At 49.1% G+C, this 15874-nt stretch overlaps 1 protein-coding gene across 1 annotated transcript in view; it reads right to left on the reverse strand.

Annotated features, from left to right (window-relative positions):
* The window catches only part of PRODH (proline dehydrogenase 1), a 29462-nt gene extending 14292 nt beyond the window's left edge, over window positions 1-15170 (reverse strand). Inside the window, exons 1-5 of the mRNA XM_063144084.1 lie at window positions 15009-15170; window positions 13002-13210; window positions 5175-5209; window positions 3357-3500; window positions 1282-1346 (exon numbers count right to left, since the gene is read on the reverse strand). Of these exons, the coding sequence (XP_063000154.1) occupies window positions 1282-1346; window positions 3357-3500; window positions 5175-5209; window positions 13002-13207 (450 nt within the window). The 5' untranslated portion in view covers window positions 13208-13210; window positions 15009-15170. The remainder of the gene's footprint in view (window positions 1-1281; window positions 1347-3356; window positions 3501-5174; window positions 5210-13001; window positions 13211-15008) is intronic.
* Window positions 15171-15874: the final 704 nt, after the last annotated feature.

Below are 15874 nucleotides of genomic sequence, written 5' to 3' on the forward strand. Positions count from 1 at the left end.
GACCAGAGCTGTGTTATATAGCTGCTAGACTGGGTCTGTTAGGAGCAGAGGAGCCCTGCTAGATTGGACCATGCCATTTTTCTAAATCAGCCTTCCTCAATCTACTGCTCTCCAGATGTGCTGGACTACTACTCCCAGCATTTGATTGTGCGGGCTGGGGCTGCTGGAAGGTGAAGTCCAAAAACGTCTGGAGGACACCAGGTTGAGGGAGGGGGCGTTCTAAACCCAAAACCCATTGCTCCATTTCTTGCCCACAAGACAGATATCAGAGCCAAGTTGCAGTTAACAAGCCAACCATAAACATGGTGCAGCTTAAAGAGCCCAAGGACTGGGCCCAGAAAAGCCTCCAGTGGAGGGAGTTCCACAGGTGTGGTGGCCCTGCTGAGGAAGTGTTGCCCCTTGCAGGCACCAGCCTACTCTCCAGGGGCAGGGGGCTGTACAACAAAGTCCCCCCGGAAGATCCAGGAGTGCCAGAGGGCTCACACAGGAGCAGAGCACCCCTGAAAGTTGCAAAGGCTTCTTGATGGTTAGAAGAGGAGATGAGACAGGCACAGATTAAAAGCCAATTTTGGAAAAAAGTTTTTTAAAGAAGGCTTGAGTGACATTCCCCTCCCTCCAATATTGTTGGTTCAAAATGAAATCTGAACTTTAGGTAAATAGTCCTGAAGTTAGGACACCCCCCCCCTCCTAGGATGCAAATTTGAGGAGCAGATGCTTTTTGTAGCTTGCTAAAAAAAAAAAAAGTGCTCCATGTGAGAGTGAGTACTCTCGTGCAGCTCAACCTAACCATAAGACTTAAAACTACCTAAAATGCGTGTTTTTTTACTATTTATATTAAACATTTGAAATTGGTTGACCTCTAAGATTGTATAAAGGTGCCATCCAGTTTTAAAACCAATCCTTTTTATTCTCATAGCAACCAATTACGACGCACTTTCATGTAGGAAGTACCCAATAATACAATAAAAAAAAAATCCTATTTCAATTTCCTTGTGAAACCAAGAAAAAAAGCTCAATTTAAACTTGCTTCAAATCATTTCCCCCCATTTACTACTTAGGCACTGCCTAAATCAACTGGCTGCTATAACGATTGATATAAATTCCAGCCACCCTGCTGCAGTGCCCACCCCCCCGGCCATGACTTCCTGCAATTCCCACCCTGCAGCTGTGCTTGCTGCCCCCCACCCTCACACCCGGCAGGTTGCAACGGAGACCCCGGACCAGACTGGGGCGGGGCGGTGGGGAGCAACGGGCTCCGATTCAGGCTGAGGTTTTGCTTACCAGGAACTGAGGTCTTCCTAATGCCGTGAGTTTGATGGCAGAGAATCCATCTTCTGAGCTGCCACCTGCAAAACACGCTGGGGTCAGGCAGGGATTTTGAACCCAGGCAGGCCTCAGCAGTCAAAGTCAAACAACACTACATGGGCTCTCAAATGTGCTGGCAGGAAGCTGGGAGGCGGAGAGAGCGGATCAGGCCCCCTGGCCCATTTATCCGAGTATTCTCTCTTCTGATGACCAGTGGCTCTCCAAGGCCCTCCCTGTGGCCCTACGGCCTGTTCTCTTGCCCTCTCCACCCCTCACCCCGACTGCCAAACAGCCGTCGATGGTCAGGTGGCTTCCTGGCATATTGCACAATCCCCCCTCCCCATTTTTTAAAAAATATTTTTTTATTAAACTCCCCCCCCCAATACGTAACATCTCCTCCACAATCAAACAAACAAAAATCAGAAAAAGAAGAACAATGGTCAAATCAAGCTAAAGGAACCAAGAACATTTAAATAAAACAAAAGAGGCCACCAGTTGCAATATTTATTTACTTTTAATTTATTTATTTAAAACATTTATATCCCGCCCTATATTAATAAGATCTCAGGGCGGCGTACAGATAAAATATCATATTCCTATGTCAGCCAAAAATGATGGATACACATCTGGATGTCCCCCCCCCCCCCCCGTTCTAAAGGCTGAAAGGCCAAGTTGCCAGCAGGAAGAGCTTTAAGCTCCCATGTGCTGCTATCTGGCCATTTTTGTACACTTGACTCCACCCCTTTTGCCTTTGGCCCCGCCCACACCACTGGAAGGTGGTGCCCGAGAGCTCCTCCAGAACAGAAACTGACCCTCTGGGTGGAAGAGGCTCCCCACCCCACTGTTAAGGGGAGGGGCCGAAAGCTGGACCTCCTGCTTTCCCCCTACGGAAAGAGGCGCTGCAGAGGCCCCGTTTCTTTCTTTTGCTTGTGCATAGTGTGCCTGGCTAGGACAGTTGTAGTAGCGTGTGTGTACAACACATACGTGTCTGCATGCACATTTTGGGATAACCCGGGGATTCTCTAGCATTCTACCCCAGGGCCTGCTTCAGAAAGCTGAAAACAACAGAGGCCCGCTAGTCACAAAATAGCTCATTTCCATCTACAGGTGAGCCCCCACCTCACACCCTGGAGAGGCGTCTTAAAGGAAAGCAGACGTAAAACTAGAGGCTCAGACATAAGAGAGAAGCGACGGGACTGGACAACCAAAAGATAACCAGGATTAAGAAGCCAGGGACTTAGGCCATAGCTAGACGGGGCGATATCCCGGGGATCGCCCCGGGATCATCCTTGTGCGTTCACATGATGCACAGGGGATCCTGGGCACAGGGAGGGATAATCCCTCCCTTTCCCCAGGATCTTGCCCTACACTTCTAGCCCACTTTTTCCGTGGTCTCAGGCTGATCCTGAGACCGCGGAACGTGTGGGTGGGCGTTGCGGTTTATCCCAGCCCCTCACGAGTAACAGTGAGGAGCCAGGAACTGCGCTGGGGCGCAGAGCTCCTCAGGAACTCTGTGCCCATCAGGGATTGGTGGGTGGGGGAGAGTGGGGAAAGAATTTTTTTTAAAAAAAACCATGCACCATTTTTCGCATGCACACGCCATCTGCTTTAACAAAAAAACCAAAATGGCGGGTGCAATGTCACGTGTAGACCAGGGCGATGATCTTGCGATCATAAAATCGTGAGATCGTCGCTGTAAAACCCCCTGGTCTAGCTGAGGCTTTAGTCTAGGTCATACAGAAATATTTAACAGGTTAACCGCCTTGAGTCCCAGTACTGGGAAAAAGGTGAGATATAAATAAATAAATAAATAATAATTAATTAATTAATAATAACAATAATTTGAATGCACTTAATACAATTGTATGCATGTTTAGACAGAAAAAAGTCCATCAAATCCAAGCAATATGTATAGGATTGATCCTTAAAGGCATTTTCCTTCTTTGTGTGTGTGTGTGTGTGTGTGTGTGTAAGTCCCACTGGCTGACGCAACGCTGATATCGGGGGGGGGGGGGGCAGAAGGCTTCCCACAGAGGGGTTGCCGTGCCTACCTGAAGCCTCGATGCATTTCAAGAACATCTCCATGTGCCGGTCGCATTTGGCTTCATCTGCATAGAAGTAGGTGCGAGCACTGATGACGCCATCCCGGCGGTCGCCAAACTTACGATGCACGCTGTAGCGTTTCTCTCTCTGCTCTGTGGGAGAGACAGGCTGGGAGTGAGAGCAAGCAGGCAAGGCGGGGCCTGGCCTCAGAAACTAAGAACATTTTGCACCATAAACAGTGACCCAAATCCTGGGATGGATACAGGAGCATTTGGGTGATCTTTGCCATTCTTTGTGGCACTAGTTCTGTAGCATTTTCGGGGTGTATGAACCCCTGCATTTGTCAAGTTCCTCCAATTAGGCCGGATCCATTTACCCTCATTGCACACAGTGAAATCAGCTTGGAGCAGGGCCTTGACTGCAACTGCCCCCAGGATCTCAAATGACCTCCCTATTGAAGTCAGAGTGAGCTTCTTCCTTCTGGCCTTCGATAAGTTTTGTCAGTTTTATATTATTTTATTGCTAGCCACTGTAAGCCTAGGAAAGGCAGTCTATACTTATTTAAAATAAGTGAAATGTTGTGCCGTCCTTCTCTGGGCTATGTCATTTCATTTTTAATAGGTGGTTTATTTCTTTTGCAGAGCCCACTGCTGCTATTGCCTGGGACAGATCAAGAGCCAACAAAATGGGAGAAGACTTCATTTGCTCCTTTCAAGTCTCTCTCCCACTTTCCTGACTTAATCTTAAGCCCCCAAATAAGAGTTTGCAAGGTAAACTAACTTGAAATGTGAAACTATCTTGCGAATGGTCAAAACTGCAGCTCTGCACATCAAAAATTACCTTCCCAAATACGCAAGAAGTTTAGGTGAACCATCAGAGCATTCACAAAAACAGCCCAGTGGAGTCTCCTGGGAAGTCAGTAGGCACTTTGCACATCACTATTTTCAGTGTGAAGAAATGTTGCATGTGTTCTGCAAGAACATCATCAAGGATAAAATCTGAAACTTTTATTTATTTTTAAAGGCAAGTTCCTAGACTTTGTGGGCTAGACGTAAGTGTGCAGACAATACTTGGCCTGAGTCTTGTGAAGCCAGGAGAAAGTGTTCAGTGACTAAGAATTTGGCACTTCAGGAAGGGCTGTCATGATGGGTAAGCAAATATATTCAATGTGTTTTAACTTGCGTAATTTATGCAGGCTGCTGTTTCTGGTGTGGGGAGAAGGAGCCCTCTGAATGCGCCCTGGGTGATCGCCTGCCGGACTCTTCAATGTTCTAAACCTGTGAGCTTAGACGCCCCCGCCCCCGAGCCGTTGCCAGCAGGCTGTCCCAAATCTTGGATGGCCATTTGGCTTGAGACCCATTTTGCACAACCACAGCAGAAAAGATGCCAAGAGCTGCTTATCTCAGAAGCCCACCCAAGTGAGCACCAGCATTCGACTTGCAGCATTCGACTTGCAGCCAAAACAACCGCAAAGCGAACTTGAAATGCTGCGGGCTTCCGTGCCCTGGAAAGGGTTTGCCTGTGTCTGGAAGGACCCCCAACCGCTCACCAGACCAGTTCCCATGCTAAAGAGATGGCAGAAGGCAACTTAACAATGGTTGCACTGTTCAGTCGGCCTTGAACTTCTGTTTTAAAGGAGATGTGATAGAAAGGAAGGAAGGAAGACAGTTTGCTCCATTCTACTTAGTGCTGGCCATGGATATGCTACACAAGAATGAAAAGCAGAGAGCTGGGGACGAGGCAGACTTGAAGAGCCAAGACTGATGGTGGGGCAAGAGGAGGGGGCAGATCTCAAGGAGCACCATAAACATGAACGCTTTACTTACTGCCCGTCTCCTTCTCAAACGCGGAAGTGCAGGAGCTGAAACGAAAGATAAACACAAGTGTTAGTCATCAGCGGTCCTCTTCGACACTGACGCAGCCCAAGTGACTCAGGTGTGTTACTGTGCCTGTGCCGCCACCACCACCACCACCACCACCACCCTGCCCCAAGTACAGCTTAAGCCCCTGAGATGAAACCTTCCACATTCTCAGAGTGGCACAAAACACTGCATGCCTTGCTGAGGTCATCATCATCAGTGGCTAAACGTGGCAGTCTCTGGGAGTGTCCAGAGCATGGGACGAGGAAGAAACAGGTCCCGTTGGCCTTGCAATCCTGAAAACCTACATATGTTCTTTGGAGTACCCTATTTTGTACCACCACCTCCAAGTAATCCATGCATGCGCCTGCTTTGAAGGTACTGTATCAAAACACCTGAGCATGCACAGAGGACTTTTTCCTCACAACGTAGTAACTGCAACCTCTCCGTCACCTGGGATTTAGGAGCAAATACCTTTTTTCAGGGCACATGGCAGGGATCCCAGGCCTTTCCCTTCTTAGATGTCAAGCCTGCCCTGGGACTTGCAAATCCGGGCTTGGGTGACATATTGCAAACAAAACCTCCATCCCTTTTCTCTTTAGCTTTGCTTCCACTACTACAAACCTAGAAGCTCAAGTTACGAAGGATTTGGAGTCTCAGGAGCAAGCCGGAGAGACTGTTTTGTTAACCACTGCTTATCCTCACCACAATCTGCTATCAAGAACAGACAGACCCACATTCCTGCTTCCTGACATCCCCACAGGCATTAATATGACTAAAATGCAACCGGTCAGCTTGAGTTGCAGCTCAAAGCTCTGACAGAATTAGGTGTGCCTGGCCGACCCGTGACTCTTTAAAACAGCCTTCTCCAACCTGGTGCCCTTCAAATGTAAGGGCGGAACCAAGGAATCTTCTACAATAATATTAGTAAAAGGTTTATTAAAGTGCCAGGAGCCTACGCGTTTTGAAGGCGGTTGTGTTCTTCCTCAGGGCTGTATAACCTGTAGGCACCTGGCACTTTAATAAACCTTTTACTAATAATATTATTGTAGAAGATTCCTTGGTTCCGCCCTTGCCTTATTTTTTACTCCCCTATGGGGTTTTCCTTCTTTTCGCACTTGCCCTTCAAATGTGCCAGAACCGCAACTGAAGCCCTGGAGGACGTGTGGTTGGGGAAGGATGCTTTAAAAGCACCTTTTCCCAGAGTGGTTTGGAGGCATGCGCTAAACAGGCAGACTTTGTTTGCAGCACTTGATAACTTGGTACAATGGACAGTTTGAGAAAGTGCTTCCTCCCCGTTTAATGCCAATGCCTTGAAGTTTTTAGTTGGTTGCTCAAGTTGAGATTTTTGTGTGTAAACAGAAAGTGAAATTGCAAAAGGGTTTTTTAGTCTTGCCAGGAAGGAGAGAAGCTGATGGTGCACTTTGGTGTCTTGTGATGAATGAATTCTGCCTCTTGACCACTAGCTGCCAAAACCAGCCCTCTTTTCATTTGTCAAATCCCCGTTTAAAAACCTTCGACTCAGTGCTCAGAACTGCACCACCTGCAAAGTCCATGAGTTTCCAGCCTTTCCCTCTTAACAAAACAAATTCCAAAAACGGTTTCCATAGAATCTCAAATTCATTATAGTTACACCTTCCTTTTTCTATTTTAATATTACATGTTAATTTATCATTGATAGCTATATCCCATACTTCTTTATACCATTCCTCAATCTGATACTCACTTTGTATCTTCCATTTCCTAGCTATTATTAATCTTGCTGCTGCTAATAAGTTCGTAATTAAATCCTTAATAGGTTGTATGCAGTTCACCCCATCATATATTGACAACAGTGCTACGCTTGGGGGTAACTCTAAACTTATTCCAGTTATCTCTTTTATCTTTTTATACACTGATTGCCAGATTTTTTGTACACGTTTACATGCCCACCACATATGAACGTAAGTGCCAACCTCCTGACATCCTCTCCAACGTAATATTGAATATTTCTTCTTGATTTGATTTAACTGGTGTTAGGTACCACCGCCATACCAATTTATAAAAAAATTCTTTTATCCTTACTGATAAGGTTTTCAAATTCCGTGCTTTCCATACCTTATCCCAACTCTGGTTACTCATTTGAAATTTAATATCATTTCCCCATACCAATTTATAACCATCTTCCTGATCCTCTCTTGCCATCAATATTCTATATATTTCACTCGTTATTCCCTTTGTAATCAAATTCCCTTGTTTCTCTTGTCTTCGTACTATCATTTTTTCAAAACTCATATACTCTCTAGGTTATTTCCTTTTATCCATTTCTTTACCCATTGTTCTAACTGCATATAGTTAAGCCATGACATCTTTTCCCCCATCAATATTTCTTTTATTTGATCTAACTCCTCTATTTTAACCACCCTTTCCAACCTAAAACACCAGTGTGGTCTAGTGGTTAGAGTGTTGGACTGGGACTCAGGAGATCTGGGTTCTAGTCCCCACTCAGCCGTGGAAGCTCACTGGGTGTCTCTGGGCCAGTCACAGACTCTCAGCCTAACCTGCCTCGCAGGATTGTTGTTGTGAGGATAACATGGAGAGGAGGGTTATGGACGCTGCCTTGGATTCCTTATGGAGGAAAAAGAAGTAGGATAGAAGTGTAAGGAATGAATGAATAATAAAAAAAAAATCCAATTTCATCAATGGGAGGATGATGGAATGAGAGATGCCTCACATTCCACAAAAAGAAGACAGAACTAATTTAACAAAATTCGTACAGCTTGAACTGCAACACAAGAGATGTATTGTTGATCAGGGATTTGAACCCAAACCTGCCGGGCTCCCATCTATCCCTGTGAGCTGCACCACTCAAGCTCCACTAAATCTCCAGATGCCTGAGGTTTTCAGCCTGCATAACGAACACAGAAAGGAATGTAGGACAAGGCGGTGAAAGACGGAGCAGGAAAGGTTTAAAGGAACTCAAGTTCATTGGACAAGACCAGGCACCAGAGGGAATGTAACGGGGGGGGGGGGAGTTTGCAACATGAGAACTCAGCCAAAGCTCGATCGAACCAATTCTAGTAAGAAAGTCCTGTGACAAGGATTAGGGAGCCTGGCTGAGCTTGTAAACATGGGCGCAAGCAGAATGAGGAAGTGAAGAGCAGAGGGGGAGGGGGAGAGAGAGGAAACCCCCCCCTCCATGATTTCCAGTGTGCATCACTTGCTTTAGAAGCCTTACAATGATGTACTGGGGAGGAGAAGCTATCATTCAGGGGGGGGGGGCATGTGGAAGACCCCCCCCCCCGCGTGATCCCTGCCACCTCCTGAGGAAGACTCCTGGATGAATTCCTGGAGTCGACTAACCTTCCCCAATTGGATTGGTTGGAGTGCAAGTCCCATCATCCCCAACCAACATAGCCAGTGGCCATGGGAGCTCCAGTCCAACATGTCTGGAGGGCACCAGGTTGGGGGCAGCTGTAGTAGACAGTATTAGAGAGACCAATCAAATTTACTGATTGATTGCATTTTTATACCACCCAATAGCCGACTCTTTCTAAAGCTGCTTCTTTTGGCAATACTTATTTTCAATGAGGCCTTCATTACCCCAGACCAGTGGAGGCTGGTGACTCCAAGGTCAGTGGGGCAGGAAATCCACTCCGGGTTTCAGTCAAAACTCTAAAGGAGTGACAGCTCCTTTAGAGTTCTGATTGGTTCTGATTGAAACTCGGAGCAGATTCACTGCCCCACTGACCTCGGAGCCACCAGCCTCCACTGCAGCAGACCATTGCCCAAAAAGGTGCAGCCTTATCATTGCTTTGGCTTCTTATCTGGTTTGTGAGCCAAAATAAAACAAAGCAGAAGCCTCTATTCCAACCTCCCCTAACGTGGTGCCTGCCAGATGTGGACCACGTCTATAGAGCATCAGGTTTGGAAAGGCTGCTCTAAGTAACAGCTCAACTTATCTGCTTTATTCAGCAAAATGCCCAGACCAGTGTTCTTGAAGAGGGGCAAAGTTACCCAAAGTCTAAGAGAAATATGTCACAGTTGGCAGCTGTGGAAGATGCCAGGTCTGGAAACAAAGCCCTATGAGGAGAGACTGAAAGAACTGGGCATGTTTAGCCTGGAGAAGAGAAGACTGAGGGGAGACATGAGAGCACTCTTCAAAGACTTAAAAGGTTGTCACACAGAGGAGGGCCAGGATCTCGTCTCAATCCTCCCAGAGTGCAGGACACGGAATAATGGACTCAAGTGACAGGAAGGCAGATTCCATCTGGACATCAGGAAAAACTTCCTGACAGTTAGAGCAGTACGACAATGGAACCAGTTACCTAGGGAGGTCGTGGGCTCTCCCGCATTGAAGAGACAGCTGGACAGCCACCTGTCAGGGATGCTTTAAGGTGGATTCCTGCATTGAGCAAGGGGGGGGTTGGACTCAATGGCCTTAGAGGACCCTTCCAACTCTACTATGCTATGATTCTAAGAAGGGTGACAGGCAGACACAGGCCACAGCTAGACCTAAGGTTTATCCTGGGATCATCCAGGGTTCGCCCCTGCCTGAGCACTGGATCCCCTGTGTGTCGCCTAGATGAACAGGTTTGACCCCTGGACGATCCAGGGATAAACCTTAGGTCTAGCTATGGCCACAGATTCTGCCCCCCAGCATGGAATCCAGTAGAAATTCTCCCACAGAATCCCCACTGAAACTAACAGAAGTTCTCTGAAGCACCAGCAAAAGATTTCCACATCTGCCCAGAGCTGCCACCAGAAAATGAGAAGCAAAAGGGGGAAAAAAGAGAGCCAGTTCTTAGCTCAGTGCCGGACTAACCGGCAAACTCTCCTGAGCAGTGGGAAATGGGAAGGAAGGAAGCCACAGCGGCCCCCTGCTGATAAGGCATCTCGCGGGGATTCCTGGCTTCAGCTTTCTGGCAGCTCAGCTGTTTGCATAAGGGAGCAGCCTCTCCGGCAGCCGTTCAAGTTGGAGGGGAAGGTTTCCTCCGGACCAATCACAGAGCCTCGGTGCCCGGGTGGTTTTCTTTTTTGGGCCAGTCACAAGTTGCACATTGTGTACCAAGCAAAGGGAACAATCCACCTTGTGACGCAAGGCAAGTTGAGCCCCGTCCTGGCCTTCCTCCTACAGAAAGTGAAAACAAGGCACCCTGGGCAGCTTCGAGCAAGGCTGCTTCCTTTGAGCAGAGCTGCACTCTGGGTTCAAGAAACACAGACACGGCTAGAGATATGAAGGCCTGGGGGGAAGGCGGAATGGAAAAATTAGGAAAAAACAGTTCCCCCTCCCCACCTTCCCCCCCCCCTGAAAAATTGGGGAAAATGAAGAAAAATGGATTATGGAATGTTTTATTTTAGCATGATGACTAAAATGTTTAAGACATAAATAATTTTCTTTGTCACTAATGTTGGTTTCTTCTGTTTCTTTTTAATTGTTTTTTGCCTGCTCCTCATAAACTGGTAAAACCAAAGAGGTTCCTTGCAGTTCAGGTGTTCTTTGTATTTCAGGAGCTTGTAGTTCCATTTGTTACAAAAAAAAGGTAAAAATTTTAAAAAGTAAATTCAATTTGTAATAATTGTTTGAATACACTGAACTTTTAATAAACCAAATGTGATAATTTTATGCCAAACCAACATGTACATAATTACATTTTATGTTCCTAAGGTAACAAAGTGACTTTCAATCTGTAAAATGTGCTAATATTGCATTTTCCCTAAGATTTCCATTTTTTTCCTGAAAAAAAATGAGAAAAAAACAAAACCTGTTTCCCCCACTCAAGGCTTCAAAATTTCTGGAAATTTTACATCTCTAGACTTGGCCGCACACAAGAGACAAGCAATGCATCACTTCATGCGGACATGCAGAGGGGAACAAGGACTGGTGGTTCTCAGCATGCAGCAATGTGGTGGAACTCAGGAACGGCCATCGCCTCATGGCTGAGCGACTGCTTAGTGTGGAGAATGTCACAAACCCATTCTCTAGTATACCTGGTCAAAGGACCTTAGGTAGCACGGCGCAGGAAACCTACTGGGCTACAGAAGAGCCACATAGTTCAACACTATATAAGGCAGCATCGTGGGCCCACGTGTTTATAACATGGCATCCAGCATTTCCCCTTTTCACGCCCGGGGACAACCTTCCGCCCTTGTCTGGAGCTCTCCCCATGCATCAGTTGAAAGACCTGAAGCACCACGCAGGACAGCCACCCCCAACTTGGGGACCTCCAGATGTATTGGGACTGCCACTCCCATCATCCCCAAACCATCCTGAGAGCGTTCAGTTTGCAACTGAGTTTTGGCTGCCAATGGATTTCATAGCCCTTCACTTCCTGTTCTTTAAAGGCCTTTGTTTCTGTGGTAGAACAAGTGGCACAAAATTATACTAGGGGTATATTATGGACTGTAAATTTTGAGCTGTCACAATCCTTTAAAAAAGGGAAGCTGGCAAAGGCACAGAAGTCCAGCACTTTCCCACAAGCACCCAGCTTAAATAAATACATTAGCTAGCCTAGATGTTTTTTCCTTCCCTCCAGGAACTCTGAGAGCTGGAATTTGGGGGGTATGGCAGATTCTGCCTGGGATGCCTGGCTCTACCTGAGGTAATTCTCAGAGTTTGTGAGAATTTCCTTGATAAAACCAGTTGAAGATTCTCATGTGGACATCTCTTCGGGATGCCTCCTCCCATATGTACCTGCCCGGACCCTAAGGTCATGAGCCCCTGCCAAAGGAAGTGAGGCAGGTGGCTACCAGGAGGAGGGCCTTCTCTGCTGTAGCACCCTAGCTGTGGAATGAGCTCCCTAAGGAGGTTCGCTTGGCACCTAAATTATATGCTTTTAGACGGCAGGTGAAGACCTTTTTATTTTCCCAGCATTTTAACAGTCTATAAATACATTTTAACTCGGTGTTTAAAATTTGTAATTTTGCATTGCTACTGTTTTTATCTGGAAGAGCTTTTATACTGCATTTTATATTATGATTTTATACTGTTGTTTTATACTTTGAATGTTTTTAATTTTTGTGAACCGCCCAGAGAGCTCCGGCTTTTGGGCGGTATAGAAATGCAATAAATAAATAAATGTCACAGGTGGCCCAGGCAAGCTGCAGCAATTGGAAAAGGCCTCAGTGAACTTGGTCAATGGCCTCTTTTGCTCCACCCAAAACCTTAAGACTAGTTGGTGAGGAAGAGATAGAACATAACGCAAAGGCTGGGAAGGAGGTCAAGAAAGGGCAAGCATGAACTTGGCCTTTCCACATTGCTGCAATATTTCTCCTGTGGAGAAACCGCCCTGAACGGCCCTTGCATCAGCCAAAGAGTGGACCCACCACTCCCTTCAGGCCTGATGGCATCATGGGCCAAACATCCCCCAAACCGGTCCCTCTCCTTGCAAAAGGGGAAGCGCTGGCCGGTTCCAGCTGCCTCTGTTGCTGGCCTTATAAATCAGGCACCTTGATCCCACATTCCATCCAGCGCAAGTTTGGAGGGGGGAGAAGGAGGGGTAAAGCAGCTGACATTACCTAATGCAACCAAGCCAGCATTTGCTCATTACGTAAGCCAAGGCCTCCCCGCCCCCAACACACACTTCCTTCTTATGCACTTCAACGTTCAAATGTGACTCAATGGAAGAAACTCCATTCTCCAAAACAGCTTTCCCCAGCTGGGCATCGTAAGTCCAATGTATGTGGAGGGCACCGGGTTAGGAAAGGCTGTTTTAAAGTATGGCAACTGTTGTGGTGATTCAGTTGACACAGAGACAGGCAGGCAGGCAGGCACCCACCCACCCACCCTCGAGCCGCAATGAACCAGCGTCTTACTCCAGTTCCTTCTTCTCCGCCTCTTCTGTGGTGAGGTCCTCTTCCACGCTGTAGTCCAGGATGGAGCCCACGCCGTAGGCATGGTAGCGCTGGATGAGGGGCTTGATGGCTTCTTGGTCCTCCCCGGCCACAAACTGCCCATAGAAGGTCATCTTCATCAGCTGCTCAAAAAGCTGCTGGCCCAGCAGCTTCTGGCTGAGATGCATCAGCTGTAGGGAAGCAGAGCCAGGCCGTAAGCGAGCAGAACATGAGAACGTCAGAAGAGCCCTGCTGGATCAGACCAAAGTGGGTCCCTCTGGTCCAGCACACTCCATTCTCACAGTGGCCAACCAGCCGTTGGTCAAGGACCCACAAGCGGGACAGGACAAGGTACAACAGCAACCTCCCACCATGCTCCCCAGTAACCGGTGTATATAGGCTTCCTGCTTCTGATGCTAGAGGTAAAGCACGTAGCCATCACGGCTAGTAGCCTTCTCCGTCCAACCCCATTCCTGCAGGAGCAGAGCAGGCAGCTGGCTCTAAAAGCCCCAGTTCAACTCGGAAGACTCACTACGAAGTCCTCCGGGCTGCAGCCAGAGCCCAGGTAGAAAGAGGAGGAGGGAGAAGAAATAGAGAAGGCTTCTTTTATTAAACAAAAAATGTGTACGCTTCTAGTCCTTTCACTTGTCAGAATATAGCACAGGCAGTATTGCTCCAGAATTGCTCCAGAAGCAATTTTCAGGCATTTAAGTGTTCTTTTTAAAAAACAATCTCAACCTTTTCAGGGTTCCACTGTTCCACAATAACTTGTTTCTAACACATTTCTCCAAACCTTCCTATACAGGTGCCTTTCAGTGCCTCTTGCTCAGGGGACTTTCGGGTACCCAGGCCAGGGGCAGGGAAGGAAACCCCGGGGAAGGCGCAGGCTCTGCAGCCTAACCCTCACGAGCTGCCCGGAGGAGCCGATAAGGGGTACACAGAGTGTGATGAAAAGGAGAGCCAAGAACATGTGCCCTGGCAATGACCCCTTCGCTGTGGAGGCCGTAACCCAAACAGGGCCCAAAGCAACATGCTGGCAACTCTACTCTGGCATCCTCCCCCACAAACGGTCTCTCAGGAACTCAAGTTAGTTTGGAAGCTGAGCTTTTAAGCCAGAAATCTTGAATGAAAGAGCAGCAGAAATTTGCCTTGAATAAATAAATAAAAACTCTGCATGTCTTATCCTGAGGCCACTGAAGGTTATCCTGAGGTTTTGTTTAGCCATGATCGGGAATAGATCTGCTCTCCACTGATCTGCCTAAACTGTCCTCCCCCAACCTCCAGATGCTCAGGCTTCAACTCTGAGCATCCTTCACCATCTGCCATGCTGGCTGGGGCAGATGGGCATTGTAGTCCAAAACATACAGACGGCACTGGGTTGGGGGAGGCTAATGACCACCTGCATCCCTTCAGGCAAATAAATTGTGCTGATAAATAAGCCTCTAGGTTGATCAGTTCCGGTGGGGTGGGGGGAAGAGAACTGGGTTCAAGAAGGCAAGGAAGGAAGAGCATCTACTAGGGATAGCGCGAAAGTTGGAAACGGGGAGAATGCCTCCTCCCTCCCAGGTCCTGATCACATCGCAAGGGAGCTTGGAAATAAAAAGAAGAGGGGACAGGAAACGAAACACGCTCCCGGGGGGGGGGGGGGCAAGTGGCACATTTCAACTTTGGGAAGGGACCAACATACACACGAATCAAATTAAAGCAGGGAACGCGACCCTTGCGGTGCTTCCAAAGCGATCATCGAGGCTTGAATCCCCCCGCCCGAGATCCAGAGGAATCCGCCCCCGCCTCACCCCGCGGCTTAGCAAGCGCGTTTCACCCCCCTTCCCCATCCTGGCGCCCTCCAGATGCGCTGGGCTGCCAGTCTCGTCCCCGGCTGGGGATAGCGGGACTTGCAGCCCGGCGGGGCCCGGGCCGGGCGGCGGACAGCAGCCGCGCGCGCCGCGCCGGCCCAACAAAAGGCGCGCAGGCAGCCCCGGCGCTCACCTGCTCGGCGCGCTCCACCAGCGGCCCCGCGGAGCAGAGGCGCAGCACCAGCAGCCCGCGCGCCAGCTCGCCGCTGCTCTTGCTCCGGAAAGCCTCCCGCGCGTCCGCGAAGTCCACCGCGCGCGGGGGCGGCAGAGGGGGCGGCTGCCGCGGCTGCTGCGGGAGAGGGGCGCCGGGCGGCCGGGCGGCTCCCGGGGCGGATGCGGATGCGGATGCGGGCGCCGGGGCCTCCGGGGCCACCGCGGGGGCGGCCGCCGGGGCCGAGCGCGGGCAGCTGCGCAGCACGAGAGGCTTGGCGGCGCTCAGCGCCAGCAACGCGCCCTTGACGCTCCGGCGACACCCGGCCATGGCTATGGGAAGACGAGAGCGCGCCCGCCCGCCCGCGCGGAGCCTTAAGTAGGCGCCGCTGGGCGGAGCCACGCCCCCGGGCAGGGGAGCGCCGCATTGTAGCCCAGGCCCAGCCGGAGGCCACGCCCCCTGGCGCGGGGGCTCTTTTGGCAAGGGCGCAGTAGCGGCGCGCTTTGCGCCCCAGTCGGGACCTGTCGGGCGCGTGTTTCCCGGAGGGGAGCCGGAGCGTCCTGTGATCGGCCGCTGGGACTCGCGGGCTTGTTAGTCGCTTCTGCGTTTATTTCCCACTATTTACAGCCTCCGTCCGCCACAGCGCCCATAAGTGCTCTTTCTGTAACGCTTCATGTATCTTCAGTGTCCGTGAAAACTTAAGCCAGAAAAACGTGCCAGTCTTTAATGTGTCACAAACCCTCCCCCCTTTGTGGTTCTGACGTGCCTGTAGTAGTTCGGAGCGTTTAAAAGTGATTTGCCTGCATCGTCTAGAGATGCAATGCTCACAACAACCTTGTAAGGTAGCT

Source organism: Elgaria multicarinata, chromosome 18 (assembly GCF_023053635.1).
Source record: "Elgaria multicarinata webbii isolate HBS135686 ecotype San Diego chromosome 18, rElgMul1.1.pri, whole genome shotgun sequence".
NCBI classification, from domain to species: Eukaryota; Metazoa; Chordata; class Lepidosauria; order Squamata; family Anguidae; genus Elgaria; species Elgaria multicarinata.